We start from the raw sequence: 12,679 nt of genomic DNA, 5'->3' as shown, positions 1-12,679 counted from the left end.
AAAACAAATATGTAAATTAGGTCAATCTGAAATCAATACTCCAACAGAACATGAGAAATGTTAGCTAAGATACTTGAGTTTTACCACTTTTAACATAATGGACAAAGCAGAATCATTGTGTAGTAGAAATAAAAACTATCACTATAATTTTCAAAAGTAAACAGTATGAAAATACAAAATTGAAAGAGAAAATGGTATTTAATTTATCTTAGTTCTGCTTTTTATTTATTTTAAATTAAAAATCTTTAATTAATTTATGGTCACAGCACATGGCATCTGGGTTCTTAGTTCCCCGACCAGGGATTGAATTTGGGGCCCCTGCACTGGAAGCACAGTCTTAACCAGTGGACAGCCAGGGAAGTTTCCTTAGTACTGTTTTTTAAAGAAAAACAACCAGACAATGATGGAACCTGTGGATACTTGGAAGAATTTCAGAAACAGATTTTATGCCTAATTACACTTTTAAAAAATGAAGAGATTATATAACTTTGGCAATTACAAATTGCAATTACAGTATATATACAATTTTAAGGGGCTATCCTGGTGGCTCAGATTGTAAAGATTCTGCCTGCAAAGCAGGAGACCTAGGGTCGATCCCTGGGTTGGGAAGATCCCCTGGAGAAGGGAATTTCTACCCACTTCAGTATTTTCGCCTGGAAAATTCCATGGACAGAGGAGCTTGGTGGGCTATAGTCCATGGGGTTGCAAAGGGTCAGACATGACTGAGCAACTAACACACTACACAATTTTAAAAGGTATTCTAATGACGTAACATACCAAGAACTAAATGAAAATAAAAGGGGGAGAAATCATAGGTATTTTAGACTTGTCCGCATTTTCAAAAATTAAATCATTTAAAGACAGAAAGCAGTGAATCAGGAATGCGTAAACATGGTGGAAAAGATGCTCATTATGTGTACAATCCACTGTGAGATAAGACAGTAGAAACCAGACACTATGCACTTGTCCCAGAGAAACATCCGTCAAGGGCCACTAGATTATCCTTCAGAGTGGCCTAAGATAAACAGCAGCTTTTGAGTCAGTGAGCAAAGAGGGAGACAATATACAGTAAGACAAACTAACTTAATACATTCCTCAACACTTACCTTCTATGTCGGCTGTTGCTATTTTATGCTTAATTTCTTTTTGTGACACCTGTTGAATATTCTCCCTTTGCTGTTTAGTTTGTTGCATGGAATGGGATTTCCAGAGTTTCCGTAGCTCTTCTACCTCAGTCTCTGAGTCCTGATTTTGTTCCCTTCCTTGTTTTCCTTTGTTGACAACTTGCTTTTGTTTAAACTCTATTGCTTCCCCACAAGGCATATTTTCTTTTTCAACTTCTTCTTGATGGAGTGAATTCTCATTAAGAGGAAAATCCTGGTCATCTTTTTTTATACCTGTGCTTTGTTCTTTAAGACCTGATATTTTTTGAAGATTATCTGTAGCCTGATCTCCTTCCTTAGTGGCCATTTCAAGATTATTTAAACCAGTTTTAAGAGAGAGTCTCCCAACTTCACTGGCAGTCTGTCCAGAACCAGATTTTAAGTGGTCGGGAGTACGAGCAGCCTCTGAGATGACCGCCAAACACTCTACTGCACTCTGAGTGGCAGTCTGCACAGATTCTGATGACGCACCAGATGATTTATCGTGTCGCAGCTCATCTGAAGAAACAAGCTCCTCCCGAATAGGGGAGAGTTCTGATTCTGTGAACACATCTTCAGAAAGAGACTCCTCAGTGCTCCTAGGAGCAGTGCTGGCACTATCATTAGCTGCATCACGGATTCTTGAGTCTATTTCATCGGTATTACTTCTTGTCACTTTCTTTAAATGGCAGAAGTCCCTTCCTGATAACTGATCTATCTCTCTGTCAGTAAACAAAATTTAAAGTTATTATTTTTAAAATTATAGAATTTTGTTTTCCACAAATTTAACACTGAATTAATATCACTAAAAAGGCTTTTCTAAAAGGATGTTGCATACATCTCTTAATAGCATACTAAAAAACTGATTCATATAGAACAAGTAATTAAGTTTTTGCATCAACTACTTAAGATATGGGAAATATCAATGTAAGATTTACTGAACTGATCTGCCTGAAGAGAAGTTGAAGACACAACTTTTGGGTGAAGCTGTAATTCTAAACTAAAATTTACTCACTGATGAAATATGAAAAATAGGCTTAAATAAAGTTTTGATTAAAATTATAAATGTGTTAATAAAGCACAATGACTGATACTATGCACACACACATAGTGCTTATATAGATTTGAAGAGAAATTAAAATGACTCAAATGCAAAGCTAAAAATCAACCCGAACAGAATCAAGGCAAAAGTACTTAGAGGAATTCTTCATGGTTCCAGTGACAATTCTTAACAATTCTAAGAGAACTTGTTCAGCTAACAGGTTAGATATTAGTTAGCTGAATGATTTGTTGTTACTTCTAGATTTCCATGTTTAATGCCATTTGTAATATACAAGCACTAATGTTCAAAGGTTAGGTAGTTTAAGTTCTGCAAGGAGGCAGTACAAACACTATAGCATGATATACAAATCAACAATTTAAAATGATGGTTAAAAACTAGTAAATGGAAACTACATGAGTTTTTAGTGGGAAAAGAATATTTATACAAGTTCGAAAATAGAAAAGACTGGGAAGTAAGTTGACACAAAATTTATTGGTGACCTCTGGAGGGTGAAGTTAGGTAACTCTTTTCCTCTTATTCTAGTATTTGGTATTTTTATAATGATAAACATAATTTTTATTGTGCATAGGATAGGTAAAATTTAGTTTTTAAAAAGTATCAATTAGTTGAAGTCCAATTCCTATCTCTGCTTTCCTTGCACTGATTGATTCACCTTAAGAAATCCAAGTATACAGTCTGTGCTATTAAATATGTAACAGTGTCATCTACTGGTGATCTACTAAAACTGCACATATAGGGTCCTGAAAGAAAGTGAAGTGGGGCTCTGTATAACCCCAGGGACTGTAGCATGTCATGCTGCTCCACCCATTGGATTTTCCAGGCAAGAGTCCTGGAACTTAAGTGTCGTTAACTTTTTTTTTTTATGTCAGTCATGCTGCTATTGTTCCTGAACAATACCTTTGAAATCAACTTCCCAGTATAAGACAGAAGAAAACCAATCAAATCTTATACACCTCATTTTGACCATACATAACATTATTCTGCAAAACCACACGACTCATTTATCTGATGTGTCACCAGATATTTGTTTTTAATCAATTCATAAGGCAGGATTGAAAGAAATGTCTTTTTGGAGTAATTCTTTAAAAATGTTTGGCTCAAATAGATGGTCTTTCCAGGTGATGTTCTAAATGATAAAAAAGTGATTTACAAGAGGAAGAGGAAGAGTTCCACAGCATCTGTGTAGAACAGTTATGGACCATACCACATAATACTCAATAAAATCCCAAAGTATCCTAACACAAATGGAAAATCAGGGCAAGAGAAAATGATCTCACCCGTGACTGACATATCTATAATTTTGATTCTCTTTTAATCTAATCCTTCACTCCTTCACCTCCGTCTCACCTCTCCACCTGCCACAGTAATCTTCATTTCCTTGGACTGATTTTGGATGATGATATATTAAATAACTAACAGTAGAGGCAATCTTAGGCATAATCTGCACCTCTAAAGATGAGTTTACCAAGCCAAAACAGTTATCTATTGGGGTGGCAGGTGTAATGGAAATTCTTAAATAAATGATTTTATTCTACCTTACGTATTCTAATAATTCATGTACTCTGCCTCAGAAACAAAAATAACGCTCTCTTTTGTAAGCCTCTTTTATAAGTAGTTCTATCTCACAAAGGTTAATTTTAAAACAATCATTATCAACTTTGTAGGTTATTACAGGACAGAGATCTCAGTATCAGTGAAAGCGAAGACAGTTTTTAAACTGTTGACAAAGGAATGACAAATTATGAAGAAATTCTATTTCAATTTTCTTCCTTTGTACTTTCCTATTCCTTTCTTTGTATACCTTTTATTTTCTTCTTTTATTTATTATCCTTCCCTTTTCTCTATGTCATACTTTCACAGGCTGTGCTGACCTATAATCTCACACCCGTTACCTGAAACACACAAATTCCATAACCAGTACATTTCAAGGTTAACTTTAAACTTGTGCAATCTGTGGGTCTTCTCCCCTATATTTTATACTTCCCTGAGAGAGACAGATGCAAACATATAAATCAGTAAATAAAAGACAAAGCTGCTCTGGTTTTATCAATGTCAGGTCTTTGCTCATGACCTCTCCCAAATCCCAAATCCAACTCTCCAGGTTCTTCTGAGGAAAATTTGAAAAGTATCCTTGATTACTTATTTTACTTTAAATTACTAACAAAAATAATTTAGAATTATGAATTCTGTATCTGAAGAAAAAGGGCTGGTAAACACTGAATTAAATGAATACTACAGGTTACTTTTAAATATCAGGTTCTCTCATCAAATATGCAAATATCAATTTAAAACAATTCCTAACTATTCCAGTGCAGTAAGAATAATCTTTTCAATACTATATATGTTTCATTACTGATAAAATGAAAAGTATCTATAATAAAACTATTAAAAGATACTTAAGAGTTATTAGACCAAGGTCAACTAACTAGATGAAATAAAATTGCAAAGGAATATAAATATCACTCTTACATGGGTAAGGATTCCTTTATTTTGCTATCCAAAATTTCTTTGTACAATGCCGCTGACATCACCTCTTCCATTGGACACATGATGCCATATTCCTCACAGCCATTCTCTTGAACCAATGGGTCAGTTTTATGTGGATCAAACATTATATTATTTGGTGTAACTAGCAATACACCACTGACTGTGCCCTAAGATGAAAAAAGAAAATAATGTTTAATCTTCAAAGTTTAAATTTTCAAAAATTATTTCAGATATTTTTACTAATTTTCTTCCCATGTTAGGCCACCTACCTAATACAAAAGTAGTATACTCAAGCAGTATGGCATTCTCATGAAAATGTTTTTAATAATACCCAACTTTTCCCAGTAAATTCTCCTTGTTAGCAGGGCAAAGTACAAAGAATATATTCACCATCAATCAGTCAAGTCAGGAATTAAAATCTGCAGCCTCAGTAAACTGTTGAGTTACATCAGCAAGATAATTGCGACGCTTACTCCTTGGAAGGAAAGTTATGACCAACCTAGATAGCATATTAAAAAGCAGAGACATTACTTTGCCAACCAAGGTCCGTCTAGTCAAGGATATGGTTTTTCCCGTGGTCATGCATGGATGTGAGAGTTGGACTGTGAAGAAAGCTGATCGCCGAAGAATTGATGCTTTTGAACTGCGGTGCTGGAGAAGACTCATTAGAGTCCCTTGGACTGCAAGGAGATCCAACCAGTCCATTCTAAAGGAGATCAATCCTGGGTGTTCATTGGAAGGACTGATGCTGAAGCTCCAATACTCTGGCCACCTCATGCGAAGAGTTGACTCACTGGAAAAGACTCTGATGCTGGGAGGGATTGGGGGCAGGAGAGGAAGGGGACGACAGAGAATGAGATGGCTGGATGGCATCACCGACTCGATGGAGGTGAGTTTGAGTGAACTCCGGGAGTTGGTGCTGGACAGGGAGGCCTGGCGTGCTGTGATTCATGGGGTCACAAAGAGTCAGACACGACTGAGCGACTGAACTGAACTGAACTCAACTCAACTGAAGGAGGACTTTACAGTCCTCCAAAGGCATGAGCCTTGTTTCACATTAATTTGCACACAACTTCTTATGTTGTTGCCTCACCAAAGGTATCAAAGAGTTTCATGCAGACAATGCAAGTTTAATAAATAATGTGCCTATAATCCAATCCACTATAAAAGGAAAATATATAATGTTTAAAGTATCTTTAAAAATAAGTCTCAACTTTACTTGACTCCTCTAGCCTAGTTATGTGGCAAGCACAGCCTCTGGGTCTGTTTCTTAATCTATAACATGAGATAGATTAGATGACTTCTATGACTTCTAAGGCATATGGTATCTACTTTAATCATGAAAAGTTATGACATTTTAAATATATTTATATAAATAGCAATGCAAATATAAAGAATCCAACCCTATAATCTTACAAATGAGCAAACTGAAGTACATAAGAAGCTGATCCCACTAATATTAGCTAATATACTGAATGCTTTGTATGTACCATGCTTTATATATATATATATTTCATTTCCTCTTCATAATTATAGTTCTGAAATGAGAATGGAGGTGAGGAAATTAAAATTGAGAGAGGCTAGGCAATTTGTTATAAATAATCAACAACACAGGTAACTAATAAGTGGTAGGACTAAGATCCAAAATCCAAAAAGTCCAATGCTTTATACTATAATCTCTCCACATTTGAGTTACAAACATTAATCACTCTAACTCAAGTACCCAAAATTCTTTAATCCAATACTATTGATCCATTTATTTATTTCTGAAGTACTGTGGATTTACAGTGTTTGATTTCTGCATAAAGTGTTTCAGTATTAGTAGGTGGGATCCTCTCATCTGGCCAATTAATAATGCCTGCTCTCACCCTGGTCATAATATGAATTTTCTCCTAACTACTCAAGCTCAATCAGAACAACAAGCAAAATTCAGCCAAGGAAGAAAACCTCCCACAATTATGGGATGAATTTATGAGGTTAACATAAGGCTGTGGTCATTTCAGATTTAAGGCCCCGCCTTCCCATGGACAGAGGAGCCTGGTGGGTTATAGTTAACAGGGTCACACAGAGTCAGACACGACTGAAGTGACTTAGCACTTAATCTTGAGAACAATTAAATTATACTAAGGATAACCAGCCTAGTAACACTAGGAAATTGGACTGGGAGCTTTATGGACAGTGCCAATATATAATTTCCCTGAAAGATAAAGATTAGTATAGAACAGACTACATCAGATAACCCGAGAATACATTGGGCTAAACCTAGTAGAAGTTCCTAGCTTAATTCTAATTATAACCTTAATAATATTGCTAGCTGTATTATTTATACTTTGCCAGTTTTACAAGATTATTGTTTCTTATAATGCCAAAGGTGTGACTGAACCTCCAATGAAATTAATGATGCCTAGGCAATGTGAACAGTTGATCAAATACATAGTTCTGTACAGTATCAATGATTATAATAGTGTAATTCTAGACATGGGAGGATAAAAGAAGAGGGATTACTTTCCTGGATCATAATCAAAAGACAGATGTCCAGAGATCTTTGACTATAAAGACCTAGTCCAGGAATAGCACACTGAATGGCCTATCGGCAAAATCATCACCTAGGAATGAGCCTTCCTAGCTATGTGGGATGGATGGTCATGAAATGCCTCCTAAAGTATGACTGAATTTAAGACCATGATGGGGACCTGTCAACTAACTGGCATTTGCCATGGGTGCTTGCCATCTACCTCTACAAAGATTAAATCGTGTGTTGCTGCAGGTGCTGACCTTCAACATCCCCTGAAGTAGTTTAGGGTGGAGAGCAGAAATGTGGCACTCTGTGCTCTGGGAAAACTGGTAGGGCAGGTCTTTGGATAGTTAGATATACTCAGGGGCTGATTTTATGAGCCCAATTCTTGCATCTCTTCATATCTAGGAAAACACTAAAATCCTTCATGGTGACAATTGTTTCCTATGACTAGCAGAAGCTTCACGAGACCAGCAGAAACTTCCTACCAAAAATTGTTGCTTGATTGCATGTGTTCCCCTTTTACCAAAACTACATATATACTGTGCTTCCCCACTACCCAGTTTCTCAGAGCTATCTGAGGTGCTGTGCACGTTGTGCATTTTTTTAAGTCAACAGAGTTAATATATACATTCTTTCTTAATCCCACTTTCAAACTCTCATTCCAGGGCACAGGCTCTACGGCATGCAGATTTAGTTGCTCCTTGAGAATTGACCTGCCATCACCCCTGTTCGATTCCTGGGTTGGAAAGATCTGCTGGAGAAGGCATAGGTTACCTACTCCAGTATTCCTGGGCTTCCTTTGTGGCTTAGCTGGGAAAGTATCTGCCTGCAGTGTGCGAGATCTGGGTTTGATCTCTGGGAAGATCCTCTGGAGGAGGGAAAGGCTACCTACTCCAGTGTTCTGGCCTGGAGAATTCCATGGACTGTATAGTCCAAGGGGTTGCAAAGAGTCAGATACAACTGAGTGACTTTCACAAGACAAGACAAGAATGTGGAATCTTCCCGGACCAGGGATCAAACTTGTGTCCCCTGCATTGGCAGGCTGATTCTTAGCCACTGGACCACCTGTATATTTTTTTGATGATGGCCCACACCAAGGCACATCATAATCAAATTGATCAGCAACTAAAAAAAAAAAAACTCAATCAAAAAATAGGCAGAAGATTTAGACAGACATTTCTTCACAGAAGACATAGAGATAACCAAGAGATACCTGAAAAAAGATGCTCAAACTGCTAATTATTAGAGAAATGCAAACCAAAAACTACAGGAAGATATCTCCTCACACCAGTCAGAATGACCATCATCAGAAAAATCTATAGGACTTCCCTGGTGGTTCAATGGTTAAGAATCTGCCTGCCAACAGAGGGGACACAAGTTTGATTCCTGATCCAGGAAGGTTCCACATGCTGCAGGGCAACTAAGCCTGCAGGCCCTACAGCCTGTGCTCTGTTACAAGAGAAGCTACTGCAATGAGAAGCCTGTGGACCACAACTAGAGTAGCCCCTACTTGCTGCAACCAGAGAAAGTCCATGAGCATCAAGAAAGACCCAAAATAGCCAAAAATAAGTAATTAAAATTTTTTTAAAATTTAATTTAAAAAATCTACAAACAATAAACGCTGGAGAGGGTGTGAAGAAAAGGGAACTCTCCTATACTACTGGTGGGAAGGTGAATTTGTATAGCCCCTTTAGAGGCCAGTATGGAAGTTCCTTAAAAAGCTAAAAATAGAGCTACTTTATTATCTAGAGCTCCAGTAATCCCACTTCTGAGCATATATCCAGAAAAAAGACATGGTTCGAAAAGATACACACATCCGAATGTTCACTGCAGTACTGTTTACAATAGCCAAGACATGGAAGCATGCTAAATGTCCACCGACAGAGGAATGGATAAAGAAAATGTGACATATATATTCAATAGAATAATGCTGCTGCTACTGCTGCTAAGTCACTTCAGTCGTGTCCGACTCTGTGTGACCCCATAGACGGAAGCCCACCAGGCTCCCCCGTCCCTGGGATTCTCCAGGCAAGAACACTGGAGTGGGTTGCCATCTCCTTCTCCAATGTGTGAAAGTGAAAAGTGAAAGTGAAGTCGCTCAGTCGTGTCCGACCCTTAGCGACCCCATGGACTGCAGCCTACCAGGCTCCTCCATCCACGGGATTTTCTAGGCAAGAGTACTGGAGTGGCTTGCCATTGCCTTCTCCCCAATAGAATATTACTCTGTCATTCATTAAAAACAGTGAGATAATGCCAAAAGCACAACAAGCATGGACCCGGAGACTATCACACGAAGTCATGTAAATCAGAGAGTAAGGCAAATATGTAGTATCATTTACGTGTGTAATCTAAAAAAATTTATACAAATAAATTTATTTACAAAACAGTAACAGACTCAGATTGAGAGAACAAACTCAGGGTTATCAGGAGCAAGGCTAGGTGGAGAGAGAGATTGGGAGTTTGGAACTGACCTGTGCACACTACTATATTTAAAATAGATAACCGGACCACAGTGGCCCAAGGGCAGCTAGAGGAGGAGGGTATTTGCCTTGCAGAGCAACTCATATCTGTGGCCACACAATCCACCTCCTCTACCAATTCCCACCATGTGTGTCCATTTGGCCACAAAGCCAGCAGGAAGCGCTGGGCTCTGGGCATTGAATGGATGGCTACACCAGACCAATGGCTATGGCAGCCCTGTTGACGGGCCTTGTGGTGCGCTGTCATGCCTGGCCTCGACCCCTGGCTAGGTACCTTCCCTTTGACAAGGGACTCACTTGCACACTGATAACCTTCTTCGACCTGGCCTGGCAGCTATGTATTAACTTCTCCTACTTCTAAGTTGTGGATTCAGTGTTTCTCAACATCTGCCTGCAGCTGCATATTTAGAGCAACTAACTTTGTGGCACTGAGGTTGGGGGAGGCAGCAGGATGGTTGACCTCCACCCCTAACTTACTTCCTCTAGAGCAAAGTGACCAGCTCATCTCAGGCACACACACTTGCTGGCCTGTCCTGCCACTGACCCATATTTTCATGTAAATTGGTGACTAGAAATCATTATTTGTGGAAATCTTGCAATATAACCAAAAAGTCTAAGATAAAATGAGAAGCTGAATCTCAAGGAAATAGCTAATTCAAGGAACAGAATTTAAACACTTGAAAATCCTCAGAAATAGCTGCAAAGCTCTTACATACATAAAACAAAAGCACAAACATAGGGAAGTGACACTGAGCATCCCCTCCACAGGGCATCCTATGGGGAAAAAAGGAAAAGTTACTAACAACTTCAATGAAGATAAAATGTACAAAAATGGTCCAAATAGGAAGCAAATCTTCCAAATTAGAAAAGAGAAGTGAACAGACTTCCAGCTGAATAGAGTCAATTCTAGTCAATAGATGGATAAAGTTAGAAGCTAATCACATTATCTGGAAAGCACACATTTCCTCATCCCAAAAGAAAAAACAAGGGCAAACAGAACCTACAGGGAAAAATAAATATTTCAAACTGTACAAGGAGAGCATGCTTCAAATATTAAGCAACATCAGATGTGACTGTTTTTCAACCATTGCCTGGAGAGTAAGAAAGGGAATCTAAACACTGGCACATGTGGATCAAGACTCTGCAGTCACGGAAAATCCAATCATAGTGTTCAACTTTGCTATTCAGTGAACAGTGTTTAGATAATCATTACAATGGAAATATTAGTTATGGCTTTTCAATTTTAGAGTAAATCTCTAGGCAAAGCAGGGAAGACTTAATTATGGTCACAGAACAGAATAGGAAGGTAGAGGGGAGGAAATGGAATAGTGGTGTTATTCTCCTAAACAAGGAAGTTCAGATACTGTCTCTAGTTGAAAGAGTAAGACAAATTTAAGGGTTACATTTTTAAAGTGAATAAGATAACAAACAGAAGACTTAAAAATAGTTGACACAACCATATGTGAGAGGGGGGTAGAAAAACCAAGGAGACAGTACACAGTCAGTAGAAAATGCCTCATGTCATCAAGTTAAGAAACATTAAGAAAAGCCTATTATTAGGAAAAATGGAGTTATCCTCTAAACAGACATATATTTCTGCCTCTGGGTTGGGAAAAAAAAGTTGAGAAGGGTGGGCACGGATCTACTGCTTTTCATTATATGCCCTTTTATACTAGTTGATCTTTTAAAGACCTTTATATGCAAGTATTAGATTAAAAATTAAAACTTAAAAAAAATAAGATAGCAAAAGCCCTACTGTATGGCACAGAGAATAAGCAAATGAAAAGATGATCAATATCACAAATCATTACGGAGGTATAAATTGCATTACCACTAAAGACTAACAAGCGTAACTAAAATCTAAAACACTGACAACAGGGAGTTCTGGTGAGCATATGGAGCAACAGTAACTCTCACTGACTGCTGGCAGTAAAACAAAATAATGCAGCCACTTTGAAAGCAGTTTGGTAGTTTCTTATAGAGCTAAGAAACAGAGCTAAGATCATGTCTTACCACATGATCTATCAATCACACTCCTTAGTATTCAATCAAGGGAAGTAAAAATATATGTATACACAAAACCTGCATATTCACGTTTATAGCAACTATATTCCTTAAGTGTCTAAATTTGAAAGCAACCAAGATGTCCTTCAGTAGGTGAATGGATAGACTGTTGTACAGTCACAGCAACAAAAACACGTCGTCAAGCCGTGAAAGACATGCTATTGTCGTTCAGTCGCTAAGTCATGTCCTGCTTTTTGTGACCCCATGGACTGTAGCCTGCCAGGTTCCTCTGTCCATGAGATTTTCCAGGCAAGAACACTGGAGTGGGTTGCCATTTCTTTCTCCAGGGGATCTTCCCGACCCAGGGACTGAATTCGCATCTCCTGAATTGGCAAGCGGATTCTTTAGTGCTGAGGCAGCAGGGAAGCCCATGAAAGACATGGAAGACTTTTAAATGCATGTTGAAAGAAGCGAATCTGAAAGAAGCAAACTTCAGGATTCTACAATAACTGTATGACACTGACAAATTGAAAAACTATGGAGATAATAATAAGTAGTTTCCAGGGGTTAAAAGAAAAAGATGGATGAACAGACAGAGCACAGAGGATTTAGAGGGCAATGAAACTACTTTGTATAATACTGCAATGCTGGATACATGTCATTATCCATTTCTCAAAACCCACAGAATGAAGGACACAAACAGTGAATTCTGATGTAAACTATGGAATCCCACTTTAAGAATAAGACAAGAAGAGAGAAACCAAGTTAACACTAACCAAAAGGAAGCTGAAGTGACTACATCCGTAACCATCAAAGCAGATTTCACAGCAAAGAGTATTAACAAGAATAAACAGTTTTTCATAATTAAATCAATTCATCTAGACAATTTAAGAATCCCAAACATTTTTGTACCTAAGCACAGCGTTTCAAAATAACAAAATAAAAACTGATAGATGAGGAGGGGAAAATAGATAAATTCACAATT

General features: G+C 37.9%; 1 protein-coding gene across 6 annotated transcripts in view; it reads right to left on the bottom strand.

Moving 5' to 3' along the window:
* OXR1 (oxidation resistance 1) overlaps positions 1–12,679 on the bottom strand; it is a 523,569-nt gene that overhangs the window by 48,333 nt on the left and 462,557 nt on the right. For all 6 annotated transcript variants that reach the window (XM_088844755.1, XM_088844753.1, XM_088844756.1 and 3 more), the window contains 2 exons: positions 4,675–4,859; positions 1,107–1,864 (listed from right to left, as the gene is read on the bottom strand). In XM_088844755.1, the coding sequence (XP_088700881.1) occupies positions 1,107–1,864; positions 4,675–4,859 (943 nt within the window). The remainder of the gene's footprint in view (positions 1–1,106; positions 1,865–4,674; positions 4,860–12,679) is intronic.

The sequence above is a fragment of the Moschus berezovskii genome, chromosome 16 (assembly GCF_049115385.1).
Source record: "Moschus berezovskii isolate FMDL1 chromosome 16, NW_MosBer_1.0, whole genome shotgun sequence".
Taxonomy (NCBI): domain Eukaryota; kingdom Metazoa; phylum Chordata; class Mammalia; order Artiodactyla; family Moschidae; genus Moschus; species Moschus berezovskii.
Note: the sequence above shows the minus strand (reverse complement) of the source record. Positions and strands in the feature narration are given on the sequence as shown.